Source organism: Ammodytes marinus (assembly GCF_949987685.1).
Source record: "Ammodytes marinus genome assembly, chromosome: 4".
NCBI lineage: Eukaryota > Metazoa > Chordata > Actinopteri > Uranoscopiformes > Ammodytidae > Ammodytes > Ammodytes marinus.
Window position 1 is genome coordinate 25,894,352 of NC_137233.1, and position 25,322 is coordinate 25,919,673.

A 25,322-nucleotide genomic window follows, 5' to 3' on the forward strand; every position below is an offset into this window, starting at 1 on the left:
GGTCACTAGTTCCAACACATGTAACGTGCAGCAAAGAGTGACAATGTTCACTCAAAATCATGGACTATTTAAGGACATGTAATTGAGAGACAGACAGGTAGGGCTGGGTGGGGGGAAGGAGGGGAAGACAGGTTGGGAGACAGACAGGGCTTGAGATATACATTCATATTATAATCGTGGGTGGGGCAGGCTGCCCCAGAACAGCAGGAGGCTGTCTGCAGGAACATTGTCACCTTTCAAATGTATAGTCAGGCTGGCTCCACTCGGGAGATTGAGGGGGATGGTTGAAACTACATTTCAGTTAATCAGTTTTACACTAAAACACAGTCAATGTATGTTTTATACAGGCCTGTAGCAAATGTTTCCTATTTCATTAATAAGCATTCTAACATTTGAGTCCAGACATACATCATATGCAAAATCCGCCACCACAACACAAAATAATTTTCTCACAATTTGGTTGGGAGCTGAACAGACCTAAAGACAGAATGTACATATTGGACTGGCACTCACCAGGTGGAAACAAACACAGCACTATACTCCAAAGGAATGTTAATGATTCTGCTAGATCTAAAAATATGCTGCTATTGGCTAACACTGTAGCAATATACTGTACATGTGCTCTAATTCATAAGGTGATAACATGTTAGTGTTAAATAATGTTTTCGCCACCCCAAATCATTTCATGTTGAATGAAAAAAGTTTTACCATAACTATTGTACACTTTACAACATTTAAAGCAACTTATATCCACATAGTAAAAGAGAACATGAAAGTTAGTTGGTTTGTTCATTTTAATAAGAAACCTGACCAAAGAGTTGCTGTTAAGTGAAATACCTCAACATTCCTTGATATTTCAGTCATACAAAAAAACATACAAAATACCAAAATACATTGAAACTGCCCAAAAGCATGAGTTTTCATTTTATTGATCACAATTATTAAATAAATATTTACAAACAACACTTTCAGGTAATATTCAAATCCTGCTTCTCCACAATCAGTGTAGTTTGGTCAGCTAGAAGGAACTCTCCATCTTTATGAAATCTTGGGTTTTTCCGCTTATGTCAGGCTTAATGGACAGAACCATCTCCATTTCTTGACCCGGGGAAGACACCGGGATTTTGTTGATCTTGGCAAAGCTCTGACTGATGTCGGTAAATGTTTTATTTTTGGTTTCAGGGAGGACCACATAAAGGTAGATGGCTCCCATGGTGCAGAAAACCACAAATACCAGAAAGGCAAATGACTGCAGCTTCTCCTACACAGAAAGAAAAACACACAGGCAGGAATTAGACAGGTCCAAACCATCTTTGCCAATAAAATACAGTGTACATTCAAGCACCTGGGGGTTAAAATAACTTAAACGCTTTAAGTTATTTTATTTATTTATTTATTTAGAACAGACACTGCAGTGATTCTTCAGAAGCGGGACAAAAGACCGTCTTCCAATATTAACTGCTGTTATGTTTAAAAGTAAAAATATTTAAGATTGTAGATGTTATGAGGGATTAAGAAAATAATGTCTGGAGCACAATTATCCCCTTAAATTTAATTTTATCATTATTGTGTCAAATATATGACACTTGTTATCTTCTCACGACATCCAAAACAGTGTGTCCACAGAGAGGGGTCCAATCATTCATATGTAATAACACCTATCAAAAATTTACTTTAATGATTAAAAAGAGCTTTTTACATCAAAAGCAACACTAAATAATATATCATATAAATAACACATTCATGTTTTTTAAGGTTTCTAAGTGGTGGGACACTTTTTGTCACCACCGTCAGACAATCCATTAAAATGTAATAAAATCAGGCAACATAAGGGTCAGCTGTCACTATGAAGGACCTCTTGTCACATTCTACCTCTGCAGAGTACATTAGAGTCAGACAGGCTCTGATAAGTGTTGGACGTGAAGATGTTCCATCAGAATAAATTCCCCCCCCCCGGCACTATTTTGCATCGACACCGCTGCTGTTTCCCGGGGTTAGCCCCGCCCTAGATGATTGTGATTGGTTTAGAGTTAAAAACAGGCCAGCCCAGTCCCCCTCTTGATCGCTGTTAATTTTAAAGTAAAAATTCTATTACACAGTTCAAATTAAGAACATAGAGGAAAATAGATATAAAAAAAAATTATATTCATATAGGGGCCTGAGTTGTGCATTTTGGAAGTTGTGCCACCCCTTGTTTCTAGAAAACCATGGAAGAAATTGGAAATGTGACCACATATTTAACCTTCCTCTCGTGTTAGGGTCGCCAGCGACCCGTTTTGGTTTTCAAATGCATAAAAGAACCACTTACATTTTGTTTATTGCATCAAGATTTCTTGACTTTGTCAGGAACCTCTATTTCAACAAAATTAAAAAAATTAAAAATGTTTCACTTAATTATAAAATGCTCTGGTGGAAATTATAACACTGGTGGTGTTAGGGTCGTTTTCGACCCGGTTATACAATAAGATGTAAAAAACAATAACTAGAGCCAAAACTGAAATCATAAGTGCACTGTCAGCCAACACAATGACAGTTAGCTCCTCTTCCAATCATGTGAGCTCTGGGGGGGTTCTCATTTTGACTTGTTTTGCCCTTATACCTGCATAAAAGCGAAACAAACAGACGGGCATCTCCAGACATGTGAGGTCCATTCAGTATAGAGTTGGTGACTTGCAGAGTGCACATCTCCTATTTACAGTATTCAAAAATGAGGAGATATACAGTGAGCCAAGTTCTGGATCATGTTTTTGGTGAAAATGGCCACCTGATTATAAAAATAAGAGGTGTTAGGTCTGCCGAAGCACTAAGGGCAGAAAGATAAAAGTATTGTGCTTTACCTGCAAGAAATATCTCTGCAAAGAACACTAAAAGTGTTGCTCTTTGCCACACATCTGAACACACAACCAAACATATGCACACAGAGACTTTTTCTCTGTTTTTTGTACTAGTTTTGGAACTAGTAATTGATTTCGATTGGTTTGATTTGTTGATTGGTTGTTGTTTATTTGACCTTACAAATCTATATTTTGTGTTGTGACTTGTTCTGGTTTTCATTGTGTGTTTGTGTAATGCTGAAATAAAAGTTTTTTTGCTGTTTTCTGAAATTAATATATATGGGTCGTAATTGACCAATAACACCATAGATGTTAAAAAGGTCAATAATATTAATATGAAAAAATAAATAAAACAAATGTAGTTAAGAAATGTGTTCTCATACCCCCCAGTAATAATCAGGTAGCACAACAACCAAATATTTATTTATATGATTCTCTTGAGGTTCATTTTACAATTTTTTTTGTTGAAATTGAGGCGCATACTGACAAAAAAAAGGCCCAGCCTCCTACACCAAAAATATAATAAACAATATTTTCATGGATAAGGAAGCCTGACAAGGTAACCAAGAGATGAGAAACAAACTGGATGATAGATAATTGTTGTTAGTGTTTTTTACAGCTGATTTCAGACACGGGTCGAAACCGACCCGCTAACACCATGGATGGTAGCAGAAAGTTCTACGTATCTCCACACAAGCCCTCGTATTCTCTGCAGCTGAGTACTGTGCCCCAACCTGGAGTAGAAGCCCACATGTCAAGAAGGTCGATACGGTCATCAACAATGCCCTCCGGATCATAAATGGCTGCCTGAAACCCACCCCCTTGTTCTACCTGCCAGTCCTAGCAGGAATAGCGCCAGCCGGCCTACGGCGAGAGGCCGCTACCCTCGCCCTGGCAAGGAAAGCCCAGGAACACAGCTGGCACCTCCTCCATGAAACCACCACCATGGCAACACCTCCAAGCAGACTCAAGTCCCGCCACCCATACAATCGGGCCGCACAAGAGATGCTTATTTCCATCCCGGAGGATCTGACAACCAAAGCCTGGCTGGCAGCGGCATGGAAGCAGGAGTGGGAGTCAGCAGGACAGACACGCCTACACCATTACATCCAGGATCCTGGAGGTGGCGTTGAGGGAGAAGATCTACCTCGCCGGCAATGGACCCTCCTGAACCGCCTTCGCACAGGGGTTGGCTGCTTCAAAGCGTCCATGAAAAAGTGGGGCCTAACAGTCAGTGCAGCGTGTGAGTGCGGGGAGCCTGAGCAGACTGCCGACCACATTATCACCACCTGTCCCCGGCATAGACCACCTTCAGAGGAGGGCCTCTTCCAAGTGGGACCTGAGACGAGGGAGTGGCTACACGACACAAAGTTGGACATATGAAAACGATACACGAAAGAGAGAGAGTAGCAGAAAGTTAACACAGGAGGAAGGTTAAGAAGAGCCATCCATTTGACTCATCCTGTAAAGAAGGGAGACACAAGGAATAAGATATAAGCACATTTAAGCTCAAAAAACTGTGTTTTGCCTTTCAAAGTAAAATGTCCATGATCAAGGTTTTTTGATTATTGTGTCTGAACAATTATAGACAAGTTTGAAAACATTTGACACATGTTTTAGTGCTTTAGCATGCAACACTTTGTGTCTATACAGTTAGCACGATGTCAGCCCTAAATTGCTGCATCATGCTTATTATCCAAAATTCTGGGGTTGGGGTGATTTGTGCCAAAGGGCCTAGGTGAGTTATAAGTAAGTAAGTAAGTAAGTAAAATGTATTTATAAAAGCACATTTATGACAGTTTGCACTGCCCAAAGTGCTGTACATAGTGCATTCAGTAGATAAACAATGAAGGTAAAATAACAATAACCAAAATAAAAGACGTAAAGCCCATACATCCACATAAACACAGATAGTAGTGCAGAGGTAAGATAGTTAATGGGGAGGAAACACCAGGGTGTACATATGGGTTTTGAGCCTTGATTTAAAGGCAGAAATGTAGGGGGAATCACATTTGTCAGGTGGCAGTTGGTTCCACAAGCACGGAGCAACTAGTGCAAAGTACATTTCTGAGAGTTGTGCCAGTGGCATGGCTGTATACGCTGGTCACCAAAAGAAAGTGATTGTCTACAGTAGCTCAGAAGAGAGTGACATCTCAATTCCACTTAACGACACCACTGATGAGAGTTCAGATGGCCAGAAAGATGATGATGGTGACTTTGTCATTGTGAGCTTTGCAGGTAAAACCATTAGATCTGCTAGGCCTTGTTTAAGAAAATTGTCCTTCAATCTTTGTCAACTATTTACTTTATTTACTTTAAATAAACTTAAATAAGTGATTGTCTAATGGATTTGTCTTGCATTACAGTTTATGAGATATATAGCAATGGCACAATTCACCCCATGGTATTCTCTCCAACCGCACAACTTACACCACACCGGGGGCAAGTTGTAGCCTGGCGCTACCAGACCATCGTACTTCATTTCATTTGTACAGGAGGTCTGGAAGTGCTGTAATTGGCAAACGTTCACTCACTTGGAGGCGGGTGTCTGTTGAAGTTTAAAACTATTGGATCTGCGCAGTGCCACTCTGGATTATCCAACCAATCGCATAACGTTTGGTCGTGAGCCGGCTGTTGACGGTGCGTTCAGGGAACTCGGAAATTTCCGACTTCACTACATATTATAGTCTATGGATCTACCGGTACCTGGCAACGGTAACTTGCTAGAGCCTAACGTTTAGTTATTTGGATGAGAAAGGTTGTAGGCGTCCATACTTTCCCGAGCAGATGCACTGGAACACAGACAGGTCGGAACTCGGAACTAACAAGTCGGAAGTTTCCGAGTTCCGAGCGTAAGGGAACGCAGCATTCAACTGAAACTGGAGCGCGACTTCGACCCTCATCGTTCTCAGCCACTTCCTCTGTTCGCTGATTGGATACTCAGAAATCTGTTCGGAAAAATCTCACTAATACGCCCCACCACCAGACTGACTACTGAAGGGAAAATGAAATTTGGGCGGAAGTAGGTAGGCGGGCGGAGCCAGGCTAGGCAAGTTGTGCAATAAGACAACTTTCTTTCCGAAAGCTATATTTCTTCAACAGTTTATTCCAGATCCAAAGTTGTTATTGCCAGGGATGCACAACACCCTGAAATATATGTACATATTTGAATTGGAGACTTTACTGTCAAGGCCTCACTTTAAAGTCACTTTGAGTGAAAAGTTGCACAACTTAGGCCACTCTCCCCTACATTTAGAAAATATTTTTTGTGGCCTCTGTCAGTCCTGGTGAAAATTTGTAATCACTATACATCTCATGGGTCTAGCATAAATTGAGGGCAATTTAATTTGTCTTTGGTATTAGACGGTGTTGAGACAAAATAAGGAATAGCAAGGTAAAAAGCCTATTTTGATAAAAAGGACAAAAGCTGGGAGGTTGTGTCAAAGCTTAGCTCAGTAGCTTAGTATATGTTGGATACATACATGTAATTTAATTTGCCTAAACATAGGGTTTGTATTTTTGCACGCTGTTTTGTCCCACATCTCAAGAATCACTGACTGCACACTTTCATTCCATCCAATTTTGATGTTCCTGTTATATTATTTGAAGCATTTGTTGATTACTGTTCTCCCCCACTGAGTCAAATCCTGTAATTTTTTTTCAGCCATCCTAAACACTCGCCAACTCCAGAGAGACGCAGTTTGAGGCATCCGTTTTGTCTTCTGTTCTGCGCATGGTGTGAAAACCCATACATTTTCCACTCAAAAGGTTTTGCAGGTTTGTGTATTAGGGTATGCAACCGACGGAACAAAATAAGAATGTGTGTTGAGGAAATGCCACAAGTATGAAAACTCAATTTGTCCCAAAAAATGTAATAAAATGTAATGTCCAGTGTCTTTTGTCAATAACAGAGATTAGTGACAAATTTAAAATCACACACTAACCGATAAACCAGAGGGTGATTTAGGAATGGAGAGGGAGTGTTTTCTCTGTGTATTATGATTGTGTTTGACAGAGAAATGTTGCAACAGACAGGGAAAACTGACCTGACCCTGTGCCCCATATGTCACTGAGCTATAATACCTCGCTCATGAAGGGACATGACTCACATGCAGCACTATGCAACTTGTATTAGAAAGGCAGTGTCCAAAAAAATCCTGACCTCATTTAAGAACTACTCACTGCTTTTTATTTCAGCTGTTACATCACCTCTGCTTTTAGTCCCCGGCACTGTTATCCTCTGGTGAGTCGATTTCATAATAGCACAAAACAGAGCAACATGCAAAGGGCCTGACCCAGTTTCCGTGCCGCCTCTGTGACGTAAAGCTCATCTGCAAAGTTAGCAAGTTCCTCAAAAACCGCCTCTCTCTCTCTCTCTCTCTCTCTCTCTCTCGCTCTCTCTCTCTCGCTCTCACGCTCTCTCTCTCTCTTGTCCAGTTGTCATTGGATGAGTCATGGCACACACAGGACATTTCTGCACTCACTCTGTCTGTCGTTAATCAAATTTGTCAAAGCTCGGTGGACTGGGGTCGAATGAGACAGTCCCATCTTTGACACAGGGATAAGCCTTTGATCTGCTGGACGGTGACTCAGCTGGGTTCACTTTGGTGCACACACAAACAGTTCGGCATCGCACACTGCGATTCATCAGTGGCTGAAGATATCCGCACAACATACAGTACAAACATAAATCATCTTTTGATGTAGAAACTCATATTGCACCCGGGGTTTCAACACAGGACGGGATTGGTCTGCAACAGAGCAATGCAAAACGAGATTGGATGGGCCAAGCCTTTGCAGACTAGGGCTGCACCATTCTTGCTGAAATGTGAATGACGATTTTCCTCCCCAATAAATTATGACACGATTCTCTCATACAATTCTTGTTTTTTCAACAACAGAAAATACTGACACTTTAACACCCTAAATATAACATCAACTTAAAAGTCTCTTTTAGCATGAAATAAAATAACTATTTTCCTCTCTTATTTGCAACATTTAAAGGCTGCTGAACATTTGATTTTGTCATTGATATACAAACTGGAATATTTCCCAAGCAATTGAGTTAACATTCAGCTAGACTAGGGAAGACTATGAGAGAGAATTTTCATCATTTAGAACATGAAATCCCAAAGATATTTTTTACGATTAATTGGGTAACCCTTAGTGCAGATAGCCAAAGAGCAGTTCAGACAGAGCAGAACAATGGTAGACAGCACTCGACAGAAATAGCCAGTGCACGATGGGACAGGGCAGAAGGGAACAAGATAAGACGGGATAAAAGGACATGTGGAATAGAAAGATAAGAAAAATCAGGAGAGAAATAGAAAAAAGATATGGAAATTAATGTAACAGTAAAGTACAGGACAGGTTAGGGGTAATGGAGAGGAGAAGGTTTTAAAACACACGATTGGCTAGAATGTGAGACAATTAAAAAATGTCCTTGCCCAGACACTGTTTAAAGATTCTGTCACGGTCACCGGTTTCTGGGGCAATATTGAGCCACTGTCAGAGGTAGTGGGTGATAACTGTGAGCTGTGGTGGTGGGGTTTATTTCCATGTGTGTGGGCTTTTATAGATGTGTTCTTTTCAACGGGAGGCACACTCAAGGTCAGTGTCCGCGATGCATGAAACACAGCACATAAGATGACACTGCAGATATCCACACTGGGCTACATAGACATTTGAAGGATTATCATATGTCACGGGATAACCACAGTGGAAATTATTTAGCATCCCAGTTAGGGATCATAGCCACAGATTATCATAACTAAGTGCACAAAATTGAAATCAAACTGACAGTGTGGTAAAGAATGTGATCGAGCTTGAAAGATCATTATGCCTCGTTTTCACCGAGCAGAGAGGGTCGAGTTGGAGCGATTCGGTCCGCTTATTTTGACTTTTCATTTTCCAAAAGTTGGGTAGGGTCCCAAAATAAGCGAGCTTAACCGCTCTGAGCCGCTCCCATTTTCGGTACTCCTCCGTTGGGGTACCAGCCGCTTGAAAGGGCCGAAAAGGTGGAGCTTCAAACTGCCATCCGTTGATTGGTCGAAAGAATCCTTTACGCATTAAACCGCCGTGTGTATTCACCTCGGCAAGAGTGAAGAGAGTCTTGTGTTTAGCGAAAAAGGTCGGCGCAGCACTGTATATATATCTATTGTGTGGTGTTTTTCATCTTAAATTAAATTAATCAGAAGGCTACACTGTGTCCTGCTGCTACGATGTTACCATAGTCACTTAGCTGCCGCGGCCAGCGCTGTTCACTCACTGTCTCTGTCGCCTTACACCGAGGCGTAATACGCTCACAACACGGGGGGAATAAATATAGAAGCAGCTGGTCTGGCCAAGCAAAAAGAGAGACCACTGGCTTGGCCGCAGTTGTTCCACGGTCCGATACTTTTTGACCCATATTCTGGCGGCGGCTATTGCCGTCCAGCCTAAACCCTGCCCTACCATAAGGGTAGGCTCGGTGGTGGAAACAAAAGCGAGCTGTCCCGCTCTGAGTCGCTCCGACCCGACCCGCTCTGCTCGGTGGAAACGAGGCATTAGTCTAAACAGATGAACACATTTTTAGATCTCCATTAGCGGAGCCGCTGCTGTGTGTAAACACCCAACTTTCTTTAGGCGTGTACACACAACGGACAGGTAGCGGGTGGTGAGTTGATATAAGCTGATTTTGACAAAAAGTTTTCTATATTAAATCGCTCAGCCTTTAAATAGTGCCATTTAGTTTAATGTGTGTAACTGTAAAAAGCTCATTCAGTGCTAGATTACAACAACAACAAAAAAATCATATCATCGCAATCCCTAAAAAACTTTTCACAAATTAATAAAAACTGGTCCTTTTTTTATTTATTTTATCAGTACAGAATATAATAGAATTAAATAAAATATAACTTTATTGTCACATGGGGATGGAAATGTGTCTACAAAACAAAAACTAAACTTAATTTGGAGATACCTAGTTTTACAGGACAGCATGCTATGTTGTCACAAGGCTGATCAAGTCAGAGTCTTGCAAGAGATCCAAAATTCAGTCTTGACCTTGAAAACAGTAGTTGACATTCTCACTGCATCGTCCCCTTCTTATATAAACAAAATTCAATTTGGTAGGTGCTCCGGAGCTTTTCATTGTATCCCAGAATCATCGGCCAAGTTGTTATGTAAATGTGCTTGTTCATTCTTCTGAGCCCTCTAGACAATCAAAGTTAAAACTATCCCACCTGCATAGCCTGGTAATGTGGTTTTCAAATGTCCTACGTGATAATAATGTAGATCTATACTGGTAGGAAGACTCTTTAATACACCCCGTTTCATTTTCTCATTCGATACACTTCTGGATTATCAAGTGTAGCTAATGCTAATACATCATAATGTAGCTCCTTTGTAACATAATTGGACTTTACACTGTCTCTGTAAACTGTATTTATTTTCTTAAAAAAAGAAAAACTCCATTAACGGGGGGGGGGGGGGGGGGGGGTGCTCGTGGTTTAGTGGTTAGAGTGCCTGCCCATAGAGGCCCAGTCCTCAGAATTTAACCTCTTTCTCTCCAAAAAGCATAAAAAATAAAATATTATTTATTTAGAAATAATCTTAATTAATAATCTTACTTTCTGTAATCTGTTTTCAGAAAATCTGGTCTTTCTTTTGTAATTCAAATAAACGATGTGTACAATAATCCTCTGTTTCAATTATTTCCAGCCCTTTTCTCACATAGCGTTGTGCCCATATAATAAAACCAAGAGCCACAAGAACAGCAAGATATGGCCAGGCTTAAGAAGAAATTAGTGTGGACATTTGAGCTAGAGCTGTTTATAAGAGAAAAATGGGCTGCAGACAGCATGTCAACAGTGGTTAAATGAGGTCAGCTCCTGCACTACTGTAGAATAACTAAACACTTTATGATTCCCTCATGCTGGGGAAAATATATGAGGTTAATGTGCCAAGGCAATATGATGCATGGTAGATATGAATATAGAAAAGAACGCTCTGCTTTGAATAAAAAATATATTAATTGAATTTAACTTTAAATGTGTACTTTTGGTTTTGCTTGACCTTTGATTTGCCTTACTTTAGGGTTTTTAGCTGGTATTCTCTTTGTTCCAAATACATGATTTTCAAAATTGCTGCTGCACTTTTAAATTGAGTCATTTGAGAGTTTCCTAGCAACCCTGGAGCGTAATGAAGCTCAGCACTGTTTGGGTAAAATTCAACGATAATATATCAATATTCAAAGTTGAAGGTAACACATCACTAAATCAGCTCGAGTTGTTGACAAAAACCTTACTTTTGTGTCTTGCTCCTCCTGTTTGTGCCAATGGGGACTATTGTCACGGAATCCAGCTGCAGAATATCTGTGTTACAAATAACTAAGCCACTTGTTATTTTATTATTTTAAGTTGATTTTTCGGCATTAAAAGTGGAGTCAGTGATTTTGGAACGTGCTTGCTGTCCACATTTTTGTTGTCAAAATCAGTGAATATATCCTCACCATCAGCTAGTTTAGTGTGTGCACTTAAAAAATATCCAGTGTTAAACACAGCCTAGGCTCTGTAAACAGGCATGTTGCCTGCCATGGTAGGCCCCCTTTGTTTACATACCACTTTACAGAGCCTAGGCTGTGTATTAACACCAGCTTTTTTCAGCCTATACACAGTAGGTACAAGTAGCGGATCATCAGTAGATATTCACTGATTTTGACGAAAAAAGGGAATTCTTCAGTATTGCTGACTCCACCTTTAATGTATCACACTGAATACAACAATGTAATTATAATTTGTATACACTCGCCCCTGCAGAACAGGGGTCGTCGCTTGTTTCTGGTGCCAGACAGTAAGTCACTAGCTGTGATCTGGATGCCTTAGAATAAGTGGCTCCAACGAAAACAAAATGCAATATTTTTGGGTTTTGGCTATAGCTAAATATAACCGCATGTCACTTTTTTGTTTCTCACACGCTCCTTCCTCGCCTTGGTCGACCTTGTCTCCCACACTCTTTCATTTTCCTCTCCAAATCCATATCTACAGGTCTCCTGCGGCACAGCTTCAATGCTGTATGCATCTACAATCTGTCTAAATCCATATTCAGTACCACTTCTACTTGCCCTTCCCCTGACTGACATATTTTGCTACCAATCTCAATGCATATGCAGGAGTCTTCAAGTAATAGGGATGGGGGACAGTATGTGGAGATACCGTGTTGAGGCATATAATTAGTGTCCTGTGGAGCTGCTGGCAATCTCCAGATGAGGTTCCAAATACCAATGACACCTTCCTGACATCACAGAATGCCCCTTCCGATCATTAAAAGTAATGAGCACTGATAAGCTTGGAGGATTACACAAGTCTTTGACATGCTGAAACCGGTAGACTTTGATCAAATATTTATTAGGGCTGTCAAGCGATTAAAAAAATTAATCTAATTAATTACAGGCTCTGTGATTAATTAATCTAAATTAATCGCATACTTATATGACACTTTTATGTCTGTTTATAAACAACTGTATAGGCTACCGTTCATCTCTCTCTCTCTCTCTCTCCCCCGTGTCTCGTAACCTCTGTCTCCTCCTCTCAGCCAAGTTTCTACATGAAATACATTTAGGAACTACTAGCGCCGAAAAAAAAACACAAAAAATAAGCAGGCTAAATGACGACTGTCTATTTCCCACAACAGACAGCGCTGCACTGCCACAGGTGCGGTGCGCATAGCCTATGCCGACTCATTCACCGTCCTACTCATAGCCAAAAATATTGACACACACACACACACACACACACGCGCGCGCACACACACACACACACACACACACACACACACACACACACACACACACACACACAAATGAGGAAAAAAGACAGGCATATGCTAGGAAGAGTGAGAGGGGGCGGGTGTGTGGAAGATTGAGAGATACTGTTTTGAAGCTACATTGTTAATTAGGCACCCACTAAATCAATAATGCACAGACACTGCGAAGAATAACATAAGACGTATTCCTACCTTCATGCTTATTTGCCTGGAGCAGCCCATAACACATCCATAGAGCCCTCGGCTCGGCCCCTTTCCCCTGCTTCTTTCTTTACTCTTTAATCCCGTGCGGGCCGTGTCCGCAAGCTACAGTGCAGCTCCGCTATCGCCTCACCTCTTTTGCACCGGGTCAAAGGGCAATATAGAAGTGCGATTAATCTGCGTTAATTTTTTTAATCGCATTAATTTTTCTGTGATTAATTAATCGAAATTAACGCGTTAATTTGACAGCCCTAATATTTATGTCAATGTGTCGATTTCAATATTAAGTTTAGTTATGTTAAAATAAAGTTTCTCTCTGTAAATGTAGGAGAGTGTGATAAAGTACATCATGTCATACAACTGATATTGGAATGGATCCGGCAGTGTTGTCATTAAAAATAAATCTCTCTTTTCAAAAGGCAATTTGTCAATCCTAAAGTTCTTACAGAATTATTCCCTACCTCATAAAGCACTTAGACATGTATTGTTTTCATTGTCTTGCAGTCTTCGTTTGCTCTTCTATTGGTACACTACCACTGTTCAAGCCTCTGCAGTTGGTTGAAATGCGTTTAACAGCGGGGGAAAGCATCTGACGATGCAAGATGCCCATCAAAACAATGTTCTACAAGCACAGCAAGTGGTCACTTGAGCTTAGATCTCTTCTTCCTGTGGAAACTGGGTAGCTAAGCCAACACATACCAGAAACATGAAATCCCTGTTAATGAAAGTACTGGCAGGTGCTTCCCTTGATGATTTGATCTGTTCTCTTGTTGTATTTTTGTGCAGTGCGTGTTTCATCTTAAAATCAATCAGACTAATGTCAAAGAAAACAAATGGCTGATCCTGTGAGAATAACAACCTTAACTTCTTAAAAGGAAAAAAACACACTATCTGGTTTTGTGCTGTGCCCTTTTGAGCTATTTTTGTTCTTAGTTCACTCTTTGCCTCCCACACATGACAGTGGTGCAGCTGACTGAAAGGACACAATTAGGTTTATCTGCAGGGGTTGCAGAGAAAACAGGCCGAAAAACATTGGACAGAAGGTCAACCCAACGTCACTACAATGTCCAGCATGCCGCAAGCAGAGTTTCACTCTGATCTCAAACTTATTTGTGACTTTCGTCTAACTCTTACTGTTTCTCTCTAGGAACATGTCCTTGGAACATAACTATGGGTCCACGGTGTGCTTAGGGACTGCCAAAATTTAAAAAAATAAAAATAAAAATCTCCTTTCCTCACCCTCCCCCTTTCTGAAAACCTCTCCAATATACTCCAGTCAGCTGTGCCGACTATAATGTCATAGTCGGCACAGCCACTTCCCCATATTTTCTTTATATGTCCATGCTTCCCCCCCACATTAGTAACCAGAAACTTCCACCGTGCAGCAGTCTATGATAACCCCTGCCCCCCATTTCTTATTGGTCCACGGCCCCAAGATCTGATGGAAAATTTTCCGAGCGACAGCCATGTTGTTTTCCCCATAAGCGACAGATGCTGAATGTTACATACACCAACACAGAATGCTTTTGCTCATACTCCACTAATTTATCTTAACCACAGCAGTCTATTAATGCCTCGTTTTTAATAACACAACGGATAGGAAGCTACTTGTGCTTTATTTTAAACGGTGAAACTAATTGTTTTTATTGGTATTCTTGCCTGACTGGTGTATAGCTATTAGATTTGGGACAAGCAACCAGCTTTTGCTCATAACATGCTGTTTATATTCCCCACAGCAGTCTGAAAATGCCTCGTTTTTAGCAAGACAAAGCATAGGGAGGTAATAAAGTCGAACTCTAACTTTGAAGCTCATTTTTTCACTGATTTTAGTGATATTTTTAGCGGTTAGCTTCCGAGCTAGCTTCGGGAAAAGCATTGATAATTGCTCATTACAAGCTGTTTATATTCCCCACAGCAGTCTGAAAATGCCTTGTTTTTAGCAAGACAAAGCATTGGAAGGTAATAGAGTCGAAGTCTAACTTTGAAGCTAATTTTTTCACTGATTTTAGTGATATTTTTAGCCGTTAGCTTCCGAGCTAGCTTCGCAGTAGCCTCCATCTTTTGCTGCATTTTTATTGTGAACATGCTGTTTCCATTAGCTTGTGGCTGTCAGTGCATCTGTATGAACATAGTCTTTCATGTAGACAAGGATCGGTCATGTCAAACTGTTCAAAGTGCGGGTGAGCTCCTGCGTTACTAGCACTAGACATGGTTCTTCTCAGGCTAAACCTAACCGTGGTAACATGCAGTGCCGGCACGGCAAGCTATAGGCAGACGCCTATGGGCATAGGCTTCCAGACAGGGGCGGGGGGAGCTCATAGATTGTATATTTACGAGGGGAGCTGCAGCTCGGTTACAAAAATAGGCCATTGTGAGATTAGCTGAAAATCAGGGTATAGAGGCATACTACAATAAATGATCTGAATGTTTTTTTCAGCAAACAACTAAAGAAAAACATATTAGGGACCTCTAAGACCATATAATATTGAGAGAAAAGTGTATAATATGAGAGCTAAAAATACGTTTCCCGTTCAATAGTGTTAATGTTTTCGCATAACCAATGTTATCACTCGCTGATAAACTGTTTTAGTAAGCTGACAACATCGCTATTTAACACCATGGACCTATAAAGAAACACCGCAACTGCAATACAACCAAACGGGTAACCATGGCAACCAGCCCAAAAATGTTCTTTCTGCAGCTATGCAGAGAGCGCATCCGCCGTGTTGATAAACAAATAAGCCCCCTATACAGTACGTAGTAAGTGGAACTAATGCCATTTGTGGCAGTTTAGTGTTCTCTAACATATGTAGCATTCAGCTGCAACAATAGAAGTATGCCTTTTAATGACATGAGCTGTCATGTGAAAGCTTTACATGTGCACTTGTGCATGAAGAGAAATGAGACATACTGTTCGCTCCATAAAGGCACGCTGTAATGGAGATGGTTTTATTGTAAAGCGTGATAATTTGAATTCCCTGTTTAGTTCCATCACATTACGTTTATTGTTGGACACAGCACAGTGATATTATGTTAATGAATTTTGAAATTCTTGCTTTTCAGAACATAACAAGGTTATGCCTGAAACATCCTGTGCTCGTGTCATTTGTGCTTATCCTCAGCAGAGTGTGACTGTAACTGAATCTCACTCGCAAACGTCCTTATGAATGCCTGGGGCTAAATGCCTGCATCCAACTGCATTGACTAGAGGTCAGACTCATTCCTGGTTTATGAAGGCATGATGCGCATGCAAGAACACTTATTCTAACCGAAAAGGATTGTTTGAAAAATGCTATCACATACTTGTAGGCACACAAAAGGGAGTAAATAAATTCACAGAAGAAGGAATCATTGAGGTGTGATTAAATTAAATATATTGGAACCTGCACCAGGCATTTTTTGGTAGTCAATTATTGTTGGAACAAGCTGAAACCAAGCCCCTTGCGCTTTCTGCAAATTAAGGTCAAAATGGAAAAGAGAAAACTGTGTTTAAAGGTGCAGTGTGTAATATGACATCATCAAGTAAGTTCTAGAAAGTTCTAGAATGCAACGCTCCCTGGGTAACTCCACCCCTTTCGAATAATAACAGAAGCTACAGTGGCCTTCAAGGACAAGAACAATTCTAAATTTTAAACAATGCACCTGATGACATTCCAACTATGACACTTCCAAAATGGCGGCGACTAGGCCTTGGTCCAAGGTATGGAGAAATATGGACATATATGAGACCCTTTCTAAGGGAAAAAATTATTATTATAAATTCACTAAATTAAACGTACTTATGGATATTATAATTACTTTCTACAAAATCTGCTAGGAAATAAAACCCAAAATTCTACACACTGCAGGTTTAAGAGGGCAGGAACTTGAGCATTCAGATCTATATTTTTTCCCAATCACGCAGATTGAAAAGTCAAATGCCATTAGGATATACTGAGGGACAAGTGGGACATTATGACCAAGGGCAAAGTTCTGTTTGAATAAAAATGTCCTCGGCACATAGGGCAATTATAACAGGCAGTAGGACTTGACTTCTCTCAAAATATGAATTATAAAAGTGAATATGTAAAAATAAGATGTCAGGTAGTGATACATTGTTTGCAATTATACTATTTTTATAATTATTATACAAATATGCACTATAAGTAGTAGTAGTAGTAGTAGTAGTAGTATTGATATTAGTATTATTATATTATTTATACTAAGCAAACCATGATTCAAAAAACTATTACACAAGCTTGACATTGAGAGCTGTAATTGTTTTGAATAATTTGTAATACATATTGTAATTTAATTGAAATAACCTTTGTATATGTTGCTATTGATGATGGGTGTTTTTATTATTGGCTGATGTTTACTATTTGTGATTTAAATGTATTGTAGGTAACCAGGGGGCCATCTAAAATGAGACCTCAATGGATTTCAATGGAATATTCTAAATGCTATTTTTCAAATGTCTTTCTTAGACCTCTTTGTTCTGCTTCCACATGCACATTGGGGATGGTGAAGGCATGTATTTAATGGTGAAATGTACCTTACACAGTGGTTTCACTTTTAAGAAATACCATCTTTTTGGAGTTAGACGAGAAGGTCGATACTGCTTTCTTGTGTGTTCATCAAGTATACAGCTGGAAGGCGGGGTGCGACCTATATCAATATCTATTGATCTGTGTGTGGAGGACTTGGTCGACTCGTGCCAACCTCACTGTAAAGGCAAGAGTCAAGGAAGTATCTTTAGCAAATATTGAGCTTTATCTTATTTAGCTTCCAGTCGCACTGTTAAACCAATAGGCAACCGAGTAGTTAACGCACCAACCTAAGAGTGGTGTGGTTCTCTCATGTAACAGAACCCATGAGGCATTTAGCCTAGCTTAGCATGGCTCAATTTCTTATTAACAACTGTTTAATATTCCGTGTATTTTTGGCTATAGCAATGCATGGCACACTCTCTGTAATGCCAAAACCCTGAAGAAGGCATTGCACCCTGCTTCACTCTCACCGGTCAAAATTGTGTCAGAAAAAAATCCCTATAAGTCCACTGTAGCGTACTCTACTTGCCCTGACCAAAGGTCATTCGAGCATGATATTTCCCTCAGGAGTTGGAGACTGAAGACAGAGCCAAGAGAAGAGAGAATATTGGACTTGCATTCATTAGTTGGACACAAACAGGATTCCAAAATAACGCTAATATTGATCTGTATCTATCTATCTAGCACAAACTTAAAATGTGGTAATAAATCAGTGTGTGTGCACAGCAAGTTTCCACTGCACACAAGAGACCAAAACAATGTTATTGCATATTTCACATCATTTTCAATAACCTATGTTTTTATTCTCTTCGAACAGAAACCAATGTAATACGTAAAGGTTACACCTTATATTTATATGAAACCAATGCATGTACATGGCCTAGGGTAGCGCACGGAGGAATAAGTCAAAAAATAAACATGATCCTATACAGGAGGCAGTTAATCTCTACATGACATGTTTTGTGTATAACACACACAGTTCCGATACAATAAATGATCTGTGACCCTGGGAGAGTGTTATAAAGACAGCGAAAAGGGCAGTGTTGGGCAGTAGCTAGGGACGAGCCCAAATCTAAATGTTAATTTGGAATAGCGTGGATAATGGGATCAACACAGGTTTTTTCTATTACAAAATATGCTCAATATTTGGGAAAAAGTCAATTTATTTTATCAAGCACCTCTTTGACGCAACACGTTCTCCCTAGGCACTGCACCTCTAGTCATCGTGATGTCAGCCCCTCCCTGTATATCTGGTACAAGTCAATATTCATCCATGTAAAAGAGAATCAGATTAAAAGTACAGCATGAGAAGGTAGAAATGTGTCATTATTAATTATAATCATATGCCAATAGGCGGCAGTGGCGAAGTGGGTAGGAAGATTGCCTCTGGAGTGCAGGGTTGGAGGTTCGATTTCCCGCCTACCCGCCACATGTCGAAGTGTCCCTGGGCAAGACACTGAACCCCAAATTGCTCCCGATGGTTCAGAGAGCGCCTTGCATGGCAGCTACTGCCATCGGTGTATGAATGGGTGAATGTGGTAAGATATGTAAAGCGCTTTGGGGCTGAGAAAAGCGCTATATAAGTCAAGTCCATTTACCAATTGGCAATTTAATCAATTTGATAATTTGAAGGGACAACAATTGCATTGGCAATTAATATTAGGTTAGCAAATAAATTTGACAGTTTTACTGTTCCGTTAATGTGAATTTGTAAATCTGATTATGTATGTTTGTTTCCATCTTGTACAATAATTGTTGCAACAACCAAAAAAACTTATAATATAAGCCACGCCCACTTCTGGTATCTCTGCCAAGTCTCTACACACTTAGCAGCAGCAGCATAAAGTGGTGTTTTTGGTTTAGCTACATTTCTCAAAAGCAGGGTTAGTGTCACCGTTTCGATCAAATAGCTTTGTGGTAGCTTAGCTCTTTAATTGATCGAGTAGTGCTGTATCGTCCACGCTACTTTCCCCAAGCATTTCTGAGGCTCCTGCTGCGGTCTCAAATTAAACAGCTAAGGATCGGTAAGTGCCACTGCCACACTAGTATGTGTAGCTGATGGAAGCAATGCTGTATGACGGTGGCTTCACAAACCATCTTAGCTGCAGAGGAACATGGTTAAGCGCAATTGTCCAACCCTCCCTTGTCTACCGGAAAGCAAGGCCCGGCCTGCACTCACACTGCTTCAAAGGAACCGGCCTAGGTATGATTTCTTCTTGCTTATACGTATGTCATCATGTCGTCATACGAAACATGCATTAGTTAAAGCCATCGCATTGCGTCTTACTGAACTGATAAGGGACGCACTTTGTTCTGTGTTTTCAAAAATCAATGTGGGAGTGATTTTTTATTAACCTATAATGAAACTGTGCAGCTCGAACTGCTGCTTCTGTCTCTCTGTGCCTGTCTGGAATGCACTTCTCGTTGACCAATGAGCAGCGCTGTATTAGTGTTGCCACTACGAGAATACTTACTTATAGTAGGCCTACTTACTCATAGTTTTTAAAAGAAAGGGTGATGTAAAACAATGCTAAACATGCCCCTGTCCCAACATTTTTGGAACGTGTTGCAGGCACCAAAGTTAAAATGTGTGTATATTTCAAGCCAACCACTGCAATTCTACCACCATCCAATGCGGAAGTGACACAAAATGCAGTTAACGAGTGGCCACAAGGGGCAAGTTTCAAAACAGAGCAATTTTCATTGACTCCCATGTTAAATAGGCCGTTTTCACAGCATTATTAAACCTATTTAAGGCCTGTTACAAAAAAAACTTTCTTGTCTGTATGTTTAGATCATATCTCCATGACATCACGAGGGGGGTGAATGTTTTTGTACCAGGCTAGTTTTTATTCTATTGGAGGTTAAAATGTATAAATAATTAGGGACGCGGCCTCTTGAGTGACAGCTAGCCGCTGGCCCTCACTTCGCCTCGGAGGTATACGTCAGCTAGATGGGCGTATCTCCCTCCCCCTAACGTCACATCAATGCCCTTTTTTGGTAAGAAGAAATTAGGCGGAATCAAAATCTGACAAGATGGTGACGCGCATAGACCAGGACGATTGGATGCAGTTGGAATAACTGAGATCAGCCGGATGCTACATCCATTTTACATACTATGGTATATTTACAAAAAAACAATAAAGTTTATCAGTTTAAACAAATACATACGATGTGTTTGTACTGTTATTTATTGAATACAAGTAGAAAGGGATCAGGAAATTATCACATTCTGTTTTATTCACATTTTACTTAACGTCCCAACTAAACTAAAATGTCACATTGATTTCTCTTCCCTGCAGTTCTTTAACAACCCATAGGATTGTCTATGGTAGCATTTCCTTTATACACAAGGGAGCTGATTTCCATAATACTGCAGGTCAAGGTATGCATACAAATGTCACAGTTGTTGTATGGAGTGATGATTCACTGAATAAACTTTGCAGCCAGTTGGATCCAACTTTGTGCAGTGAAGATGAAGAATGTACTCATTTGTGACGCCTGGAGAGAAATGAAAGACCGCTACATAACATTGAAGAGACATGGGAACAGAAGTGTGAGACACACACAGGCAACGGTACACCTTATTTCACATACAGAACTTCTTTCCTCCTTCTTCAGTCCTAAAATTAAAAAAGCAAATGCACATAATTGAGCTAATCTTCAATTCCATTTTCCGCTCATTCTCTATGCAGATCAGATTAATCTTCCGGGGGTGTTTGTAATAATTCCCTTACTTTGCACGTATTCATCCTTCACAGAAACCACTTAATAATTCTATCCACGATGTTGCGCTGCGCCAATGAGCAGCTTTCATAGGAATGAATAGGCGTCATGTTTTCAATAAGCTGTCCTTTTCTTGTAGGTCCATGGTTTGAACAACAGGCTTAAATCACCCCGCTAGCTTACTGTAGCCGCCCTGGTGAGGTGACACAGAAGGTACGTGTTTGGAACAGCTCACATGTACTGTCCCTGCACACACCTTCAATCCCAGGAACCAAAAGAGACCTACTGTCCAGGGTAAATTTAATTCTGTCAACGGTAAATTCTGCATGCTGTCCGCCAGGTTTGGCAGAGATAATACCTGCAGGCCACTGTGAACAACTTTTCTCATATTTATCCCCCCCCCCCCCCCCCCCCCACAGGACAGAGTTTGCATTCAAGGCACAGGAATTTAACATCCTCACTCAACGGCTATCTCTCTGGACCTGGCTGGTGAGAGGCTTAATCAGGATGCCTAACAGCATGATGGAAACCACTCAAAGTATTCACTTGCTGGCCAAATTGGCACATGTGTGTGTATTGGTGTAACATCAGCCAAATTATTGGTCTGATGTGTTCTTTCTGTAGGAAATGAGAGATTAAAGAAAAGCCCTTCTCAACTATCAAAGGCAATTTAGCAGCCATATTGACATGTTATCTGTTTTTTTTATTTGATGACCAAACAGTCCCACACAGGGGTTTGCACCCTCTGCGGCGCTGCTCCAAGTAAGAATTACTGTATACGCAGACTCCATTCTCTAGCATCCTAATGATCTGGGTTTTCCACCCCAGTGTTGGACATCCTCACTCTCTGCAACAGTAAGTGCTGATGACAGCTGTGCTCCTGGCGATGGCCTTGTCCCAAAACTCGCTTTAGTGCCTGGGGTGATGCTTTACACCAGTGGTTCTCAAAGTGCGGCCCGCGGGCCAATGGCGGCCCGCAGAAACATATCTGGCGGCCCGCATTGAATTATGAATTATAAAAAAAATTTAAAATAAATAAAAATAAATATTATACTTTTTTTATTTTTTATTTTATTTTTTTAAACGCACGTAGGGGATGCGTCCCCCGTAACAGTAAAAACAGTACAGGGGTCGAAACACTTAAATATCCCTCCTAATTGTTTCATTCCCCAATTATTAATAATAACACCCCTACAGTGGACCGTACCATCTTAAACTTGCGGACGTTCGTCTGGCCTCTGCCTCTTGTTGCAGAAGGCTGGTCAGCCTGCCGCAGTGCAGCAGGTAGTGTAGTGGTCCCAATGTAAGTTGTTAGATAGTGAGCTTGTTAAGCCCAATACGATGCACTTTCTCACCTTCAAGGTGAATTAGATTAGGCCAAGTGTCTAAGGATGGATGCGAACATTATCTGGTTTCTAACTCTTTTGCCTAAAGTTTAGCTAACACGCTAACGTTAGCTAGCTGCTGATAGCCATAAAACTATCTGCCGAGTTGACTACTGATAGCCCACCCTGTTTATTTCCAATGTATAGTGTCATAATAGTTAACACTGCTGCTGCAACATGAGTAGTGAGTCCTACAAAAAACACTCCAAAAGGTGATACGTTTTCAATGTGCAGAAAGTTTTGAACAATAAAGTAGAATAAATATTTGAATGCAATACAGAATGCCTCAGTGCCTTACTGATTTATATTCCATTAGATTTGCGTCAACGGGAGCTGGCTAGTTGTCTTTTCCTTAACATGTCCACCATAAATAAATACAGAAGACACAAATTAGTGCATTAAAAATTAACCAGAATGCACAAAATGAAGTGTTTGAACCTCAAATTTTTCTGGGGGACTAACCCCAGATCCCCGCTTTTAATGTGTCCCCTCCAATGTTGAAATGAAACCTAGCCCTTAATTAATTAATTATAATGTGTTAATTACACATTACTTGATGCAGACCAATACATTTAAACTGTAAAGACGCAACCTGGCCATTGAAATGATTTCAGTTTTTTTTATTTTTTTCCTTCGGCTGCCCTCGGTCCAATGTTGGGTTCCTAAATTGGCCCTCAGCTATCGAAAGTTTGAGAACCCCTGCTTTACACCAATGTTTCACTCGAGTCTTAAGAGGAATTTATATGGATTATGGTCAGGTACTAGGCAGCTTAGCTCATTTCCTGTGAGCATGACTGGTAAATGGAGCGTATTGGTTTAGTTTATAGGTCTAAATAAGTGCATGTCCTCATTGGCGACGGGTCTTATTCCATCCAGGCCACTGAAATATCGAAGGCCTTGTTAAGGGGGTATCAATTCAGGACATGTGACTCCTCAGACTTAGTGCAGATCACACTTAATCTATTTGGGATTGTCTGTCTTGATGGTCATGTTGGCTCGGCAGTGCAGCAATACAGCAGCTGTTCTTTTCTCCTATAGACACTGAATTAACTTAGCAATAGAGGTCATTTCAGCATGCCAGCCATACCCTGGCAATCAATACACTAAGAGGTGCGATAGATAGAGCAGTCAGCTATGCCTTTTCTCAGTTTGTATCTTTAACGTTCTTTATCAACAGTTAAATGTAAAAAGGCAGCAGGGTCATGGGAAGACAAACATGTGCCTAGAAGACTTAACTGAAGGTGGGTTTGATTCCTGCGCACTGTAAAAACTCGTCAGACAGATCTCAATATCAGTGAACACCACCAGAGCAATGCACATGCCACAGTTTTCTTGGGTGTACTATATAGTACAGCATATAAAGTTTCACAGTTAGAATGCAGACACAAAAATAAAAGTAAACAGAGTGCAACATATGAACACAGCCTACGAGTGAGTGAGTCAGAGTTTTGAAAGACTTTTGGGGAACAAACTAAAAACATAGAGACTTGAGGCTACTGCCATAGTTCCAACCCAATGCAATATAAACAAGCACATAAAACTCAACTTGAAACTTAACAATAAACAACATATCAAATAAGCGGCTATAATAGGTGCAAGGCAATACTCTCTAACACTGTCAACTCAATAACAAAGTGTACAAAGCACAATGCATTCCTCGGAGGGTGCTTCAGTAAAGTGATTGTAGAGTGAAACTTTCTTAAGTTAAAGGTACGAAATAAAAGAGGGCCAAAGAGAAGCAAAGGCACAGAGGGATAGAAACGAGGCAGGTAAAATGAGACGAGGCAAGGATGTGGAGTCGCCTGAGAGCAACACTCAGGTTTAAGAAGTTGAAAGAGGACCCAGCAGTTTTCCAGGAAACAACATGCGCGAATGGCTCCTCTGTCGGAAACAGCTGTATTTGCCTGTTACTCCAACACGATTATCCTCTTTAAAGTCGAGATCTCTCCGTTCCCATGGGAAGCACTTGACAAGATTATTCATAACAAACAAGGATCAAGTTACTCTTTGGAAATTTTTATTTTATTTTTTTTCTCTCGTTTTTTAATCCAAATTAATACCAGAAAAGGTCCATTAAAGGATTTAAGAATGAAGTCTGTGTTAGCTTTTGTATCACCAGTCTTAGTTGCTCATTGTGTATTCTTGTATTGGGTTTCTTTTAACTGGTCTTTTTGAAAAGCTTAAAATATGATTGGTTTTCTGTCCACACTCGAAGCAAAATCGGTATCTCCTTCTGCACTGGATGGAAAAACAATACTTGACCTCCTTATCTTAACCAAAATAAACCACAATTTTGATTTTGTTTTGTTTGTTTTATTTTTAAGAACTACAGCTGCTATGAGGCTTTGAAAGCGCTGCTGTATCGAATGCTATATGGTCCGCATTCCTGTCATATCTCATATTTCACCCATTATTCCTTGCTAATCAGACCGAGCAGCGAAAACAGCAGGTCAGCATCACAAAAGCACCAGCCAATGTCCACACTGCAGCTGCTCAGCCACAAGACTGCTTACAACTAAGGCATTTTGACAGGGCTCAAAGGGCAATCATTCAAAGACAACCCCTTCCCTTCAAAACACAGGCTTTCTTTTCAAAATATTTAATCTCAAGCGCCGATCAAGAAATACCCCGGGGAACACTCTCCAGAGCAACGCAAAACATGTATCTTCAGCCTTCACAGGTTAAGTACTTATTTTCATGTTGACTAAACTGTATGTAAAGTGTAACATGGGGTGCCCCTTTAACCAGATGTTTAACTGCCATTATATTGCAGTTTTGAGGTGAGAATCATGCAAATTGTCACACTAACAAGGGAAATAAAAACTGTGTAAATCGTAATCCAG

At 40.4% G+C, this 25,322-nt stretch overlaps 1 protein-coding gene across 1 annotated transcript in view; it reads right to left on the minus strand.

Annotated features, from left to right (window-relative positions):
* Positions 1–992: 992 nt before the first annotated feature.
* The window catches only part of slc2a9l2 (solute carrier family 2 member 9, like 2), a 122,614-nt gene continuing 98,284 nt past the window's right edge, over positions 993–25,322 (minus strand). Inside the window, exon 13 of the mRNA XM_080025446.1 lies at positions 993–1,261. Coding sequence (XP_079881572.1) covers positions 1,019–1,261 — 243 coding nt within the window. The 3' untranslated portion in view covers positions 993–1,018. The remainder of the gene's footprint in view (positions 1,262–25,322) is intronic.